This window comes from Pristiophorus japonicus, chromosome 11 (genome assembly GCF_044704955.1).
Source record: "Pristiophorus japonicus isolate sPriJap1 chromosome 11, sPriJap1.hap1, whole genome shotgun sequence".
Lineage (NCBI taxonomy): Eukaryota > Metazoa > Chordata > Chondrichthyes > Pristiophoridae > Pristiophorus > Pristiophorus japonicus.
The window spans coordinates 176,976,827-176,994,778 of NC_091987.1; the positions used below are offsets into that span (position 1 = coordinate 176,976,827).

At 44.4% G+C, this 17,952-nt stretch overlaps 1 protein-coding gene across 3 annotated transcripts in view; it reads left to right on the plus strand.

Moving 5' to 3' along the window:
- Positions 1–17,952, plus strand: part of srpra (SRP receptor subunit alpha) — a 48,182-nt gene that overhangs the window by 19,099 nt on the left and 11,131 nt on the right. The window contains exons 3-9 of one of the 3 annotated variants that reach the window (XM_070894301.1): positions 2,515–2,678; positions 12,563–12,705; positions 15,012–15,186; positions 15,702–15,852; positions 17,204–17,310; positions 17,458–17,576; positions 17,730–17,816. In XM_070894301.1, the coding sequence (XP_070750402.1) occupies positions 2,515–2,678; positions 12,563–12,705; positions 15,012–15,186; positions 15,702–15,852; positions 17,204–17,310; positions 17,458–17,576; positions 17,730–17,816 (946 nt within the window). Of the gene's footprint in view, positions 1–2,514; positions 2,679–12,562; positions 12,706–15,011; positions 15,187–15,698; positions 15,853–17,203; positions 17,311–17,457; positions 17,577–17,729; positions 17,817–17,952 lie in introns of all 3 variants that reach the window. The other 2 variants (XM_070894300.1, XM_070894302.1) reach the window with 2 other exon arrangements.

Below are 17,952 nucleotides of genomic sequence, written 5' to 3' on the forward strand. Positions count from 1 at the left end.
TCACAGGAATGTGGGAAGGGAGGACCTGGAGACAATCACTATCACTAGGGGGGTAGTGCTGGACAGGCTAATGGGACTCAAGGTAGACAAGTCCCCTGGTCCTGATGAAATGCATCCCAGGGTATTAAAAGAGATGGCGGAAGTTATAGCAGATGCATTCGTTATAATCTACCAAAATTCTCTGGACTCTGGGGAGGTACCAGCGGATTGGAAAGCAGCTAATGTAACGCCTCTGTTTTAAAAAAAGGGGGCAGACAAAAGGCAGGTAACTATAGGCCGGTTAGTTTAACATCTGTAGTGGGGTAAATGCTTGAAGCTATCATTAAGGAAGAAATAGCGGGACATCTAGATAGGAATAGTGCAATCAAGCAGACGCAGCATGGATTCATGAAGGGGAAATCATGTTTAACTAATTTACTGGAATTCTTTGAGAATATAACGAGCATGGTGGATAGAGGTGTACCGATGGATGTGGTGTATTTAGATTTCCAAAAGGCATTCGATAAGGTGCCACACAAAAGGTTACTGCAGAAGATAAAGGTACGCGGGGTCAGTGGAAATGTATTAGCGTGGATAGAGAATTGGCTGGCTAACAGAAAGCAGAGAGTCGGGATAAATGGGTCCTTTACGGGTTGGAAATCGGTGGTTAGTGGTGTGCCACAGGGATAGGTGCTGGGACCACAACTGTTTACAATATACATAGATGACCTGGAAGAGGGGACAGAGTGTAGTGTAACAAAATTTGCAGATGACACAAAGATTAGTGGGAAAGCGGGTTGTGTAGAGGACACCGAGAGGCTGCAAAGAGATTTAGATAGGTTAAGCGAATGGGCTAAGGTTTGGCAGATGGAATACAATGTCGGAAAGTGTGAGGTCATCCACCTTGGGGGGGGGGGGGGGGGCGGGCGGGAACAAAAAAAGGGAATATTATTTGAATGGGGAGAAATTACAACATGCTGCGGTGCAGAGGGACCTGGGGGTCCTTGTGCATGAATCCCAAACAGTTAGTTTGCAGGAGCAGCAGGTAATCAGGAAGGCGAATGGAATGTTGGCCTTCATTGCGAGAGGGATGGAGTACAAAAGCAGGGAGGTCCTTCTGCAACTGTATAGGGTATTGGTGAGGTCGCACCTGGAGTACTGCAGTTTTGGTCGCCTTACTTAAGGAAGGATATCCTGGCTTTGGAGGGGGTACAGAGACGATTCACTAGGTTGATTCGGAGGTGAGGGGGTTACCTTATGATGATAGATTGAATAGACTGAGTCTTTACTCGTTGGAGTTCAGGAGGATGAGGGGTGATCTTATAGAAACATTTAAAATAATGAAAGGGATAGACAAGATAGAGGCAGAGAGGTTGTTTCCACTGGTCGGGGAGACTAGAACTAGGGGGCACAGCCTCAAAATACGGGGGAGCCAATTTAAAACTGAGTTGAGAAGGAATTTCTTCTCCCAGAGGGTTGTGAATCTGTGGAATTCTCTGCCCAAGGAAGCAGTTGAGGTTAGTTCATTGAATGTATTCAAGTCACAGATAGATAGATTTTTAACTAATAAGGGAATTATGGGTTACGGGGAGCGGGCGGGTAAGTGGAGCTGAGTCCACGGCCAGATCAGCCATGATCTTGTTGAATGGCGGAGCAGGCTAGATGGCCTACTCCTGTTCCTAATTCTTATGTTCTTATGTAAGCTATGGTTGATTTCAGGATAATCTGGATGTTTGTAGTGCTTATTGAATTTGGAGTGAAAGAAGTAGCTTAAACCTGTACAATTGAACACCTGTGCAAAAAAAAAAAGGACACTATTGACAGTCCCAAATAACTTGCATTATAATAGATATAAGCTGCACTGTGAAACCACGGACATGTGAAATTAACACACCTTCAATTCACCAAGTACATGTGCAACTGAAAACATCGGAAATACAGGTTAGTCGGAGGTGACAAGCGAGTGAATGAAATGGCTTTTGTGTAATGGAGATCACTTTACCCAGCATGCATAGCGGCACAGAAACCCCTCTATCTCTGGGATTGAATGCTTGCATGGCTCTTATTCCAGGGATAGAGAGTTTCTCTGCCACTATGGATGCTTGGTAAAGAATTCCCATTCCACAAAAGCCAGGAGATGCACCGGAATAACCTGTACTCTCGCTAAATTGCAGAACTGATGGAATTCAGTGGTGTAGTGATCAAGAAATCAGAGCACTGTAGTTTACTACTGCTTCCATTACCGATGCTTGTTACATTGCCCAATTGTCTAAAACTCATGTGGCATCAGTGCTCTCTGAATCCAATTACATTAAGCCTCCATTCTAATCTATGATTTTGGACAATAGCTGGGATTTGTGCCCAGAGGTTTACCATAGGCCTGTTAACTTGCGGCAATCTGTAACGCTTCTTATTTATCTTGTACCATTGAGGAAAATTCTAAATACTCCAGGGTGAAATGGAAATTTTATGAACTTGCACTGACTGAACAAGACTCAGTTCATTTTGGGGTATTTCCTCCTCTCCACCCCGCAGGTGGGCTACCAAAAAATCCTGACGTTAACTTATGTAGACAAGTTTATCGATGATATTCACATGCAGTTTCGGGATAAATATAGGAACCAGTTACAGCAGCAAGGGGTGCTGGGCCTCCTCAGCGGCTCCTTTGACTTTTCGGATGACTTCAGAGGCCTCCTGAGGTAAGAGAACTAAACTTTTCATGTTTCAGAATTTCCTTTTCTGGATCTAATAAGATGTCGCACTTTCCAGGCATGCGGAATAACAGTTGCCACTTTCAGAAATCACACGAGAGACTTGAAACAAGGCTATGATGAGACAATGGTAGAGGTGGGCATCTTACTGTGTTGATTCCAGAGGGATATAAACAATGAAAATATTCACATCTCTGGAGATAGTAGAGCTCCTAGAGACACAGAATCAAATTAAGAGGGAAGACCAGCTAAGTGGATTCTTCAACCTTGAAAGTTGGAGACTAAGAATAGGCTTATAGAGATATGCAAGGTGTTTAAATGGTATTGAAAAGCAATTGCTGGGGCATTATTTCAAGATATGCCACCGATGAAAAAGCCACTATAGGATTGATGCTGGATAGCTTCACTCAAGGATAAATAGGGCGGTCACAAGAACTTTACCTAGTAAATGTGTTGGGGGGGGGGGGGGGGGTGGGGAGGTGATGTTCAGGTGGAAATTGTAGTACAAATAATAGTTCAAAAACAAACAAAAGGAAAGAGGGCAGAGTAACAGTCAGAAACTGTGCTTTAGGCATTACAGGTAAAGGGAAAACTAAAAGATGTGAAGTGATTAAACCAGGAGAGAGAAATAAGGGCAGGTTAAAGCTGTGTGGCCTAAATAAGTGTTCTTTATACAAACGCATGGAGTATAAGGAATAAATTGAATGAACTGCAGGCACAAATTCAACTTGGAGGGTATGACATGATAGCCATTACTGAGACATGGCTGCAAGACAATCACTAAATATACCCGGTTATAAGGTCTACAGGAAATATAGGGAAAATGGTAGGGGGAAGAAGTAGCCTTGGTGATTAAGGATGAAGTCACTTTAATGATAGAGGATATAACGAGAGGTAAGCAGGCAGTGGAGACATTATGGGTAGAATTAAGAGAAATAGGAGACGATTTAAGATTGTAGTGGGAGTTGTGTATAGGCCCCTGGTAGCAGTTGTGAAGTGCGAGATTGTATGAATGCAGAGATTAGACAAGTGTGTAGCAAAGGCAGAGTGGCCTTAATGGGGGATTTTAACTTTCATATAGATTCACATAAGCACACTAGCACCTGTCAGAACGTTAGTGAATTTCTTGAATGTGTTGGTGATAGTTTTCTACAACAATATATCCTAGAATCAGCATGGCATATCAGATTTACAATTATATTAGAAAAAGAGGGTAGTCAGGAGCAATGTTGGCTCCTTGAAAACGGATAAAGGTTATATTGTCAATGATAAGGAAATGGTGGACATGTTGAATGATTACTTTGCATCAGTATTTACAGTAGAGAAAGAGGATAGCATACCGGAAGTCCCAAAGAAATTAATATTGAGTCCGGGACAGGGTTCGCATAAGCAAAATAACAGTAATGAAGAAAATAATGGTACTAAAGAGCGACAAATCCCCAGGACCAAATGGTTTCCATCCCTGGGGTTTGAAGGAAGTAGGTGAGCACATTGCAGATGCCCTAACTATAATCTTCCAAAGTTCCCTCGACTCAGGAACCGTCCCTTTAGATTGCAAAATTGCGCATGTCACTCTGCTATTTAAGAATGGCGAGAGAGGGAAACCAGTGAATTATAGACCAGTTAGCCCAACATCTGTTGTTGGGAAATTACTAAAGTCTATAACTAAGTCTATAACTAAAGATAGGGTGACCGAACACCTTGAAAATTTTCAGCTGATCAGCGAGAGCCAGCATGGATTTGTGAAAGGTAGGTCATGCCTGACAAACCTGATCGAATGTTTTGATGAAGTGATTAAAGTAGTGGACATGGGAATATCTATGGATGCTATTTATATGGACCTCCAGAAGGCAATTAATAAGATTCCTCATAAGAGGCTGTTAACTAAGGTTGAAGCCCATGAAATTGAAGGCAGATTATTGACCTGGTTAGGAAATTGGTTGCGTGACCAGAGACAGAATAGAGATAATGGGGGAGATATGATGAGTGGTGTCCCATAGGGATCTGTGTTGGTGCCTCAACTATTCACAGTATTTATTAACGACTTAGATGATGGCAAAGAAAGCCACATATCCAAGTTTGCAGATGACACAAAGATAGGCAGCATTGTAGGCAGTGTAGATGAAAGCATAACTTCATGGGCAAAACTGTGGCAAATGGATTCGGACCTAAAAAGGATAGAGCAGGGTACTATAATCAAAAATGCGAATGGAATGCTGGCCTTTATATCTAGAGGACCAGAATACAAGGAGGTAGAAGTTATGCTGCAGCTATACAAAACCCTGATTAGACCACACCTGGATTACTGTGAGCAGTTCTGGGCACCACAACTCAGGAAGGATATATTGGCTTTCGAGAGTGCAGCATAGGTTTAGCAGAATGATACCTGGACTCCAAGGGTTAAATTACGAGAAGTAATTACACAAATTAGGGTTGTATTCACTAGAATTTATAAGGTTATGGGGTCATTTGTTTGAAGTTTTCAAAATCTTAATAGGAACAGTTAGGATAGATAGAGAGGAATTATTTCTGCTCTTGGATGAGGAGGCATAGTCTTAAAAAAAAAAAAAAAAATTAGAGCCAGACCTTTCAGGAGTGAAATTAGGAAACACTTCTACCCACAAAGGGTGGTAGAAATTTGGAACTCTTGATGCTATAATTTGATGGAACAATTGATGCCAGATCAATTGTTAATTTTAAGTCGGAGATTGATAGATTTTTGTTAACCAAAGGTATTAAGGGAAACGGGCCAAAGGTGAGTATATGGAGAGGAGTCGCAGATCAGCTATGATCTCATTGAATGGTGGAACAGGCGCGAGGGGCTGAATGGCCTACTCCTGTTCCTATGTCCCTATAAGTAGTGATCAGCACACTTGGAATGGACTTGTGCGTTACTGAATGGTGAAGCTAAAAACCTTGGATTCATTTAAGAAACAGTGGATTCTGTGATAGAGTGGCTGAAGATTTTTCTAGTTGGGAAAGCTAGGGTGGGCCCAATGGGTTTCTCTCTCCATATTTAATCTTGACTCTTTCAAAGATCAGTATTTGCTTAGTACCCATTTCTTCCACTTGAGGTCTCTAACATGAGATATCGTGGGGGCAGTCACATTCCTGTAACTTTCCCAACTTCACAGTAGCTGGTGGACTTCACTCCGAGGGAAAACCAGGGATTAGATTTCCTACTTGTTTCTTTTTCTGCTGTGGTGGAGCAGATATTACTGCCCATCCTTTAATGACCCTGATAACTTAGTTGCGGGGCGATGACACCTTAACCTTAAATGAAACCTCCCGTCTGGCTACACCTTCCACCACTTGTCCCGCTCAGACCAACGTGGTGGTGTGGCTCTCATCACCAAATCATACTTTGCTCTGTCCCCCTACTCCTCTGGCACTTTCTCCTCCTTTGAGCATCTCGCCCTATTTCACTCCTCTCACCTCTCATTTAAAATTCTCGTTCTGTGCCCCCCACCCAAGTACCATAAAAAATGTACTGCCTAGATAGCTTTACTGCTTTCCTCCCTCATCCTCTAATTTCAACCTCCATCTTAATTCATCATGTTCTCTCCTCTGAGTTCACGAGCCTGCTATCCTCCCTTAATCTCTCCCTTCATGTAAACACCCCAACCCATATTCACAGCCACCCCCTTGACCTTGCCATCGCTCGTGGCCTCGCTACTCCCATCGTGTCAATCGTAACTAAGGCCATCTCTCACCATTTCCTCGAATTGCTCTCCACCCACATCCCAGTTCCCTCACCCCCAACCCTACTTCCTTCTGGAAAAAAAACTCTCCCAACTCTCTATCAACTGCACTTATGAAATCACAACTGCCCAGCATTTGGCCCTCCATTCACCACGACATTTCTGCAGCAACCGATCTGCTCAACCACACCCTTATCAACACCTTTGATACCCTAGTCCAGATTAAAACAATTACTCTCTCTCACCCTGGTCATTCCCCTGGTACAGCCCTCATCCTCGCTCCCTTAAGTCCAAGGGACGCAGACTTTAACAGATACGGTGGACAACTGGTTTAGCCATTCACCGCCAGATCTGGCTGGGCCACATAAAGCCTTCTGGAATATAAAGATAAACCCCAGCTTCTATTCTCCACTGCTAACTGTCTTCGTAAACCAGTCTCTGCTGTCTCCTCCACCTTCACCTCCGACAAGAAGTGAGGAGCTCATGGACTTCTTTGTCTCTAAGATTGAGACCATCCGTTCAGCTGCCTCAGACAGTTCCCTTCCTTCCCCTAGCCCACCGGGCCAAACTTCCTCTGAGGTTACCCCCTGCCCTAGCCCTGAACTCACATCAATTTCTCTCCGATCTCCCCTCATGACATCCCTGAGCTCATCTTGTCCTCGAGACCCAATTCCTACTCCCTCGACCCTATTCCCACCAAACCGCTGACCACCCAACTTCCTTTTCTAGCTCCCATGTTAGCTTACATTGTTAACGGTTCTCTCAACGGGCACTGTCCCCCTCTCCCGCAAATCTGCAGTTATCACCCCTTCAAATGACTTATTCTTGACCCCCTCCGTCCTTGCAAACTACCAACCTCCCTTTCTTTGTCTTTTTGTCGTCTCAAACACATCTGGTCAGAATGTGCTCTTTGTGCAACTGGCCTGCAGTCAAATTGCTGTCACTTCCTGACTAGACATGTTTAAGGAAAAACGAAAAGGGTGGTGGTGAGATGTTGCGGTATGCTACAGTTGGCCTCAGCACCTTTAGCTAGGTTGGCGGCGTGGGGGGAATCAATCAAGGCAACAATTTCTGATCCCTCTCTAGCACCCCAGCTAGAAAGTACATGTGCGGATGATGGGCTAGGACAGGATCATGCTTAGTTGTGGTGCCCCCACAGTGGAATAATCTGCTTCCATTACACTGTCTGGACTCTTACATTACAATGGACACTTATATGAGGTCCCAAAGGGCTGCCAGGACCTGTGGAATTGTACCAACTATTGTGAGAACATAAGAAGCAGGAGTAGGCCCTTTTGAGTCTGCTCCACCAATCGATAAGATTATGGCTGACCTTCCACCTCAACTCCATCTTCCCGCATTATTTCCATATCCCTTTTAATATTCAAAAATCTATCGATCTGTATCTTGAATATTCTTAATGATTAAGTCAGAGGAGTTCGGGGAGCGTCGAGAGGCCTATAAAGGCCCAGCGTGTCGGTGAGGTGGTAGTTGGGAGGAGTTCGGGCAGTCCGGGGTCAGAGAGGCCTATAAAGGCCCAGCGCGTCGGTAAGGTGGCACTCGGTGGAGTTCGGGCAGTCCGGGGTCAGACAGGCCTATAAAGGCTCAGCGCGTCTGTGAGGTGGCAGTCGGTGGAGTTCGATCAGTCCAGAGAGTGTCGAGAGGCCTATAAAGGCCCAGCTGGTGCAGCTGCAGCAGCGAGAGGAGGCAAAAAAATAGAAGAAAGAAATCGAAAGGTGATGTCACAGGCAAGGGGGTAAGTGATTGGCTGGTGATTGGTAAGTAGCTTTTTTTTCTTTTCTTTATCAGTAAGTAACCTTTAGCATTGTTGTTGCCAATTTAAGTTTATCTAAAGGTTAAGTCTTGTCAGGACAGCTCGGACACGTGTTATGCTCCTCCTGTACCATGTGGGAAGTCGGGGACGCTTCCGGTGCCCCTGACAACTACATGTGCGGGAAGTGTATCCGCCTCCAGCTCCTGACGGACCGCATTGCGGAACTGGAGCTGCGGGTGGATTCACTCTGGAGCATGCACGATGCTGAGAATGATGTGAATAGCACATTTAGTGAATTGGTCTTACCGAAGGTAAAGGGTCCACAGCCAGATAGGGAATGGAAGACCCAACAGGAAGAACAGTGCAAGGAAGGTAATGCAGGGATCCCCCGCGGTCATCCCCCTGCAAAACAGATATACCGCTTTGAGTACTGTTGAGGGGGATGACTCATCAGGGGAGAGCAGCAGCAGCCAAGTTCATGGCACCGTGGCTGGCTCTGCTGCACAGGAGGGTAGGAAAAAGAGTGGGAGAGCAATAGTGATAGGGAATTCAATTGAAAGGGGAGTAGATAGGCATTTCTGCGGCTGCAACCAAGACTCCAGGATGGTATGTTGCCTCCCTGGTGCAAGGGTCAAGGATGTCTCGGAGCGGGTGCAGGACATTCTGAAAAGGGAGAGTTAACAGCCATTTGTCGTGGTGCGTATAGGTAAAAAGCGGGATGAGGTCCTACGAGACGAATTTAGGGAGCTAGGAGTTAAATTAAAAAGTAAGACCTCAAAAGTAGTAATCTCAGGATTGCTACCAGTGCCACGTGCTAGTCAGAGTAGGAATCGCAGGATAGCTCAGATGAATACGTGGCTTGAGCAGTGGTGCAGAAGGGAGGGATTCAAATTCCTGGGGCATTGGAACCGGTTCTGGGGGAGGTGGGACCAGTACAAACCGGACGGTCTGCACCTGGGCAGGACTGGAACTAATGTCCTCGGGGAAGTATTTGCTAGTACTGTTGGGGAGGAGTTAAACTAATATGGCAGGGGGATGGGAACCTATGCAGGGAGACAGAGGGAAATAAAATTGAGTCAGAAGCAAAAGATAGAAAGGAGAATAGTAAAAGTGGAGGGCAGAGAAACCCAAGGCAAAAAACAAAAAGGACCACATTACAGCAAAATTCTAAAGGGGCAAAGTGTGTTGAAAAGACAAGCCTAAAGGCTCTGTGCCTCAATGCAAAGAGTATTTGGAATAAGCCGGACGAATTAACTGCGCAGATAGCAGTTAACGGGCATGATGTGATTGGCATCACGGAGACATGGCTCCAGGGTGACCAAGGCTGGGAACTCAACATCCAAGGGTATTCAGCATTTAGGAAGGATAGACAGAAAGGAAAAGGAGGCGGGGTGGCGTTGCTGGTTAAAGAGGAAATTAATGCAATAGTAAGGGGGGACATTAGCCTCGATGATGTGGAATTGGTGGAGCTGCGGAATTCCAAAGGGCAGAAAATGCTAGTGGGAGTTGTGTACAGACCACCAAACAGTAGTAGTGAGGTTGGGGACAGCATCAAACAAGAAATAAGGGATGTGTGCAATAAAGGTACAGCAGTTATCATGGTCGACTTTAATCTACACATTGATTGGGCTAACCAAACTGGTAGCAGTGCGGTGGAGGAGGATTTCCTGGAATGTATTAGGGATGGTTTTCTCGACCAGTATGTCGAGGAACCAACTAAAGAGCTGGCCATCCTAGACTTGGGTGATGTTTAATGAGAATGGACTAATTAGCAATCTTGTTGTGCGAGGCCCCTTGGGGAAGAGTGACCATAATATGGTAGAATTCTTTATTAAGATGAAGAGTGACACAGTTAATTCGGAAACTAGGATCCTGAACTTAAGGTAACTTCGACGGTATGAGGCGTGAATTGGCTAGAATAGACTGGCAGAGGATACTTAAAAGGTTGATGGTGGATAAGCAATGGCAAACATTTAAAGATCACATGGATGAACTTCAGCAATTGTACATTCCTGTCTGGAGTAAAAATAAAACGGGGAAGGTGGCTCAACCATGGCTAACAAGGGAAATTAAGGATAGTGTTAAAGCCAAGTGAGAGGCATATAATTTGGCTAGAAAAAGCAACAAACCTGAGGACTGGGAGAAATTTAGAATTCAACAGAGGAAGACTAAGGGTTTAATTAAGAGGGGGAAAATAGAGTACGAGAGGAAGCTTACAGGGAACATAAAAACTGACTGCAAAAGCTTCTATCAATATGTGAAGAGAAAAAGATTAGTGAAGACAAACATGGGTCCCTTGCAGTCGGATTCAGGTGAATTTATAATGAGGAGCAAAGAAATGGCAGACAAATTGAACAACTAGTTCGGTTCTGTCTTCATGAAGAAAGACACAAATAACCTTCCAATTTTACTAGGGGACAGTAGGTCTAGTGAGAAGGAGGAACTGAAGGATATCCTTATTAGGCGGGAAATTGTGTTAGGGAAATTGATAGGATTGAAGGCTGATAAATCCCCAGGGCCTGATATTCTGCATCCCAGAGTACTTTAAGGAAGTGGCCCTAGAAATAGTGGATGCATTGGTGATCATTTTCCAACAGTCTATCGACTCTGGATCAGTTCCTATGGACTGGAGGGTAGCTAATGTAACACACTTTTTAAAAAAGGAGGGAGAGAGAAAACGGGTAATTATTAGACCGGTTAGCCTGACAACAGTAGTGGGGAAAATGTTGGAATCAATCATTTTAAGGATGAAATAGCAGCGCATTTGGAAAGCAGTGACCGCATCAGACCAAGTCAGCATGGATTTATGAAAGGGAGATCATGCTTGATGAATCTTCTGGAATTTTTTAAGGATGTAACTAGCAGAGTGGACAAGGGAGAACTAGTGGATGTGGTTAATTTGGACTTTCAAAAGGCTTTTGACAAGGTCCTGCACAAGAGATTGGTATGCAAAATCAAAGCGCATGGTATTGGGGGTAATGTACTGACGTGGATAGAGAACTGGTTGGCAGACAGGAAGCAGAGAGTCGGGATAAACTGGTCCTTTTCAGAATGGCAGGCAGTGACTAGTGGAGTGCCGCAGGGCTCAGTGCTGGGACCTCAGCTCTTTACAATATACATTAACGATTTGGATGAAGGAATTGAGTGTAATATTTCCAAGTTTGCGGATGACACTAAACTGGGTGGCGGTGTGAGCTGTGAGGAGGACGCTAAGAGGCTGCAGGGTGACTTGGACAGATTAGGTGAGTGGGCAAATGCATGGCAGATGCAGTATAATGTGGATAAATGTGAGGTTATCCATTTTAGGGGCAAAAACACGAAGGCAGAATATTATCTGGATGGCGGCAGATTAGGAAAAGGGGAGGTGCAATGAGAGCTGGGTGTCATGGTTCATCGGTCACTGAAAGTGGGCATGCACGTACAGCAGGCAGCGAAGAAGGTAAATGGTATGTTGGCCTTCATAACTAGGGGATTTGAATATAGGAGCAGGGAGGTCTTACTGCAGTTGTACAGGGCCTTAGTGAGGCCTCACCTGGAATATTGTGTACAGTTTTGGTCGACTAATCTGAGGAAGGACGTTCTTGCTATTGAGGGAGTGCAGCAAAGGTTCACCAGACTGATTCCAGGGATGGCTGGACTGTCATATGAGGAGAGACTGGATCAACTGGGCCTTTATTCACTGGAGTTTAGAAGGATGAGAGGATCTCATAGAAACGCATAAGATTCTGACGGGACGGGACAGGTTAGATGCGAGAAGAATGTTTCCGATGTTGGGGAAGTCCAGAACCAGGGGACATAGTCTTAGGATAAGAGGTAGGCCATTTAGGACTGAGATGAGGAGAAACTTCTTCACTCAGAGTTGTTAACCTGTGGAATTCTCTACCGCAGAGAGTTATTGATGCCAGTTCATTGGATATATTCAAGAGGGAGTTAGATATGGCCCTTACTAAGGGGATCAAGGGGTATGGAGAGAAAGCAGGAAAGGGGTACTGAGGGAATGATCAGCCATGATCGTATTGAATGGTGGTGCAGGCTCGAAGGGCCGAATGGCCCACTCTTGCACCTATTTTCTATGTTTCTATCCACAGCCTCTGGGGTAGAGAATTCCAAAGATTCACAACCTTTGAGTGAAAAAATTTCTCCTCATCTCGGTCCTAAATGGCCAGCCACTTATTCTGAGACTGTGACCCCCTGGTTCTAGACTCCCTAGTCAGGGGAAACAAGGGGGAGACAAGATAAAAGAATTGTGTTTATCACTGTATGAAGCATATTTAGTCCCTTGAAACTAGAAATCCCATGACAGCACTACCTTTGTATGTAAAAAAGCTGTCTGTTTTGTCCAGTTATGATTGGGTAATCTTGCTTCCGATCCATTACATTTTGTCGATGGTCTTTAGGGCTGCTGAGGAACGCACCAAAGGGAAAGCACCATCAGTCATGAAAACCTTCGAACAATCCGATAAATCAAAGAAAACTGTGAAATCTATGATAGAAATCCGTGGAGAAAAGGGGAAAGAGAATAAGAAAAACAAGAAGGAAGGTAAGTCATGGTGCATCGGCAGAAGAGGTGTGTCAGATAGTGTAATGTGCTGCTGAGTAACCAAGTGAACAAACCATCAGAATACATGGCATCAATTGAAGTGTTAGAGGAAGATCTCCACTGTGACTGTCTCTCTGCAGTTCCTTTGGATAAAATACTGGTTAGAGCAGATATTTTTATATGGAGCTCCTTCTGCTGTGACAAGAATGTGAGGCTCTAGTCTAAAGACACGAGCCACTGCTGCTCATCGTGCTGCACTAGAGGGAGTTCGATGCAGATGTCTGCTTTCAAACTGCCTGTTGTCAGCATGGCAGCAAGAGGCAACTGAAAAACACTAGTAAGAACACCGATATCTCGTTATAACACTTGAGTGATTTGATACAATATACTTTCCACTTTAGTGTAGCGATTTAATGTTCAACTGTGGTGTGTCACAGGATTGGTAGGTCAGAGATTGGTATCTGGAAGTCCTCTGGACCAGGTTCCCCCGCTGGCTGAATGAGGATAAGGTGTGTATGCAGCTGGTTTGGTGTTTCCTGATACTGAGGATTTGCAAGCTCTGCTATGTGGGTGCCTGTGGGAAAAGTGGAGACTTGCCAAAAGAAAGTAACTTTCAGCTCTGCTGATTGCTGCGTGGCAAAGGCACGTGCTTAGTGGACCACGACCCTGTCTGGATCAGTGGTGCCATTTCCAGTCTCTGAGTTAGTTGATCTCCGGCAGGACAAATGGTCTCTGTGCCCCTGGGACACGGGGTGGGTGAGGAACCAGCCAGAGTTCTGCTCCTGCTGGAAAGTGTGCAGGGTGCTGCGTGCTTACCAACAGTAAATATGGAAGAATCCCGAGCAGCATGCCAGCAGTTTCCTATTATTCAGGGAAGCTTCCCCCTGGCAATGTCGCCCAAAACACACGCAAAGAATTGTAGTCATAAAGCACCATTCACAACCTCAGGATATTGCACAGTGCTATACAGCCAATAAAGTATTATTTTGAAGTGTTGTGACGGTTGTAATTTGGGAAACACGGCAGCCAATTTGTGCACAGCAAGATCCCACAATGGCAATGTGATAATGACCAGATAATCTGTATTTTGATAATCTGTTGGTTGAGGGATAAATATTGGTCACGACACCAGGGAGAACTCCACTGCTCTTCGAACAGTACCATGGAATCTTTTATGTCCACCTGACAAGGCAGACAGGGCCTTGGTTTAACATCTTATCTGAAACGTGGCACCTCTGACAGTGCGACACTGCCTCAGTTCTGCACTTGAATGCCCGCCTAAATTTTGTGCTCAAGTCCCTGCAGCCGTCTGACTTGGATGTGAGTGTGTTACTGCTGAGACACGGCTGATCAGCTTTGTGTTATAAATAAACTTAAGATCAGCATAATTAGAAAAAATCAATCCAAGGAAAAGCTGATTCTAGATTGTTTAATCAATCTCTTTTTTTTAAAAAAAAAAGGTTAAAAACATTCAACTTTTAATCTCTGGGGATTGGAGGATACAAGCCCCTCTCATTTTTTCAACTTATTTCTTATCCTTGGCTTTGGGATTCTTGGGTTGCAAACCATTTGTGAACAGTGAGCAGTCTGTTCCTTACTATAAATATCACAAAGCACAAGAAGATTGGTGAGAATGATCCAGTGATGGGACAATCTCTAGGTTATTTTTGACGACGGATGTCCAAGAATAGTGTCCCTGATTCTACCCTCTCCTATAGGTGCGGATTCTTGGGGTCTGATTACCTGGGTACTGCTACCGTATCCAAGTGGCCATTACTTATTTTTGATTCTCGACGTTCAACGTCAGTCAGAGTTGGTGGGCGATTGAACCGTGGGTACACAGCCGGCTCCAATTCTGTCTTTGCCTAATCCCCACACATGCAGCGGTCACTGTATAATGATCAGATGGGGAGACCTTGAGGAACTTTTTGTTTGTTCCCCCTCCCTCATACAGAGACACTGAGCTTGGCTAACTTATCCCGGGAAATAAAGCTTATACCGGTGAACAGCGTTCCCTCTGAGCTGTGTGCACGCACGGTCGCATACTAATCTGCAAGGTCACGCACAAGTCGCTCACAGCTTTTACATTGGAAATATCGCATGTGCGCAGAAATATAATGGGACCGCGAATGAAGGAAACGGGCCACACAGAACGTTGCTGGTGAGGTGCTGTTTTAGCTGTCCTGCTTCAGTCATTCGTTTTATTTTTGTTCCCATGCGGTCAGGAGATGTGTAAAGGAGCTATTCTGAGTTATTTTACACATGACTAGGCTGTGCTGATGATTTTCTCTCGCTTTTGTATCCAGCCCCTGTACCCGAGGCACCTGCAGTGGAAAAGAAAACTGAGGTCCAGTTAAAGGCTGCCGTAACCGTGGCTGCAGGAGACGCCAACCAAAACGGTTTGACTCAGGAAGAAATCATCCAGAAGAACAGGGAGGAATTTTTCCGTAGCAAAATGGGGAAAGAGAAAAAAGGAATTTGGTGAGAAGGCGCCTTATTTCCGAGGAGACAGTCCCATTGGGTCAGCCAGCTGATGGTGTGTTTTGGATGGACGTGCCTGATAACGGGCAATGCTGTAATGATAATGTCCATTCTTGCTCATTCCAGAGGTGGCACTGCAACCCCCCTCGGCCTGTTACAACATACACATTTTAAAGACTTTCTCTGCTACACTTTGTTGATAAAGGAGTTATGTAATATATTTACGTCACTTTCGACATTGAGCCTCAGTTGAGATCGCAGCTCAGAGATCTGTGCGTAGTAGTCAACGCACCTGATTTGCAGTGTTCATGATTTTCTGCTGATTAATCCTAACATTCACTGTATAAACTCGAATTACTTTGATACCATGCATTACTTTGATACCATACCACCACACTTCTAATTTTTAACTTGTGTCTTCTAGCGTTTCAATTTCTCAACCTAGTGATTTTCAGTGGGTGAGGGAGCAGAGAGATTGACTGTAGTAATGTCGTTGTCCTCCTGAATTGCAGCAGCAAATCCCCCAAGCCAATTAAAAAGAAAACGTGTCGTGTCTGGCCTCTGGATTCTACCAACACTAACGCCAGAGGACTGGACTACAGCAAGAAGACGACCAACGACCAGCCCAGCACCTTCAACAACGGAGATGACAGTAATGTAGATGTGGTACGCTCACTCGTTACAAACTGTACTAACCTTTCAACACTCTTTTAATAGCACTTTAATCAGAGGATGATACTTCAGCCCCATGTTGTGTTCTTTCCACAACCGAGTTCTGCTCAGCCTCAAATGGAAGCAGAAAGACCCTAAAGAAGTCTGTATATAATGTTGGTTGCATTTTCAAAATTTGCAGATGACACCAAATTGGCAGGGCATAGTTAATACTAAGGGAAACTGCGACAAAACCCAAGACATTAGTAAAATAGAAGATCTCATGACACGATTGGAAGAAGAGCAGAGAGGCACCCGATGTCCAGGCAAAACGTTTATCTCTCAACATTTCAAAAGGCCTTCGATAAGGTACCACATAGTAGAATTACAGCGGGTGGAGTTGAAAGACAGGAAGCAGAATGGATAGCAAGCTGGCTACAAACAGAAAACCGAGAGTAGGGGTTAAGGGTAGCTACTCAGACTGTCAAAAGGTGGAAACTGGTGTTCCAAATGAATTGTTGTTGGGACCACTTGTTTACAATTTACATTATTGATTTGGAATCGGGAATTTGAAGTACAATTTTAAAATTTGTGGACAACAAATTAGAGCTGTAGTTCACCTAAAGAATGCGACAAAATACAAGAGGACATTAATAAAATTGCAGAATGGGCGTGTAATTTGCAATATAGACAATATAAACCCATACGAAATAGCAGGAGTAGGCCATTTGGCCCCTCGAGCTACCTACGCCATTTCATAAGATCATGGCTGATCTGATCTGATCTTGGGCTCAGCTCCACTTCCCTGCCCGATCTGGTTCACTAATGTCCTTTAGGGACAGAAATCTGAATCTTTACCTGGCCTATATGTGACTGCAGACGCACAGCAGTGTTGTTCACTCTTAACTGCCTTCTGAAATGGCCGAGCAAGCCACTCAGTTGTCTCACGACTGCCTTCTCAAGGGCAACTAGAGATGGGCAATAAAAATGCTGCCTTGCCAGTGACACCCACATCCCGTGAATAATTTTTTAAAAAGTGTACGGTGGTGCATTTTGGAAGGAGGAATAAGGAGGCCGCATACTCCTTGGGAAAAGAGTCTAAACGGGATAGAGGAGCAAATGGACCTAGGGGTACAGATACACAAATCACTAACAATAGCATAAGGCCATAAAAAAGCAAACAAAGTACTGGGGTTCATTTCTAGAGGGATCGAATTGAAAATCAGAGAAGTTCTGTTTGAAAGAGGCATACAGAGAAAGACAGTGTGAGATGAGTAGAAAGACAGTTCCACTGTGATGATCAACTGCAAAAAGTTTGAGTTTCTTAACAAATATTCTTTCGTGACACAATGATTACTTATGGTAGAACTTGTATCCTGAATCAATGGAAGGAGATTTGAAGCCCGTGGATTATGACAGCAGTGAGGAGGAAGATGAGGAAGAGGAAGTCGTCCAAGAAATTTCTAACACCAGGTATGTATGTCCAAATTGAACCAATTTGATCTGCTACAGATTTGAGGAGCATCGAAGCTCCCATGCAATGCAGAGAAACTATTCATAAAATGGACTGCTCGAGTAGCTTGCTTTTGATTTGTTACATGTGCAATGTTTCACCGACAGTGTGAAGAAAGGTGGTTTTGGTGGTATGTTTGGAATGCTGAAGAGCCTAGTTGGATCTAAAAGCCTTACTCCCCAGGACATGGAGCCTGTGCTTGATAAGTTGAAGGATCACTTAATTGGTAGGTTGTGGAGCTGCCCTCTGTAGTCCTAAACTACAACTTTAAATTGTATTGTCGTATGTATTTATATACCACAAGTAACCTGAGGACATTGGCCTAAGAAGCTATCCTTGACTCATATTTTCCTCTTTCTTTCTCTTTACTTTCCTGCAGCTAAAAATGTTGCTGCGGATATTGCTGTCCAGCTGTGTGAATCGGTGGCCAAAAAGCTGGAAGGAAAAGTCATGGGAACCTTCAGCAGTAAGTTAGATTTATGGTGTGCTCCAGAGTATCTGTCCAGCTGTCACCTTGTAACGTGACCCATGTTTAACATGGCATCTCATGGGATTAACGTTGGTATTTGAGCAGAGTTCAGCTTGCATCTCTTACCAAGCAC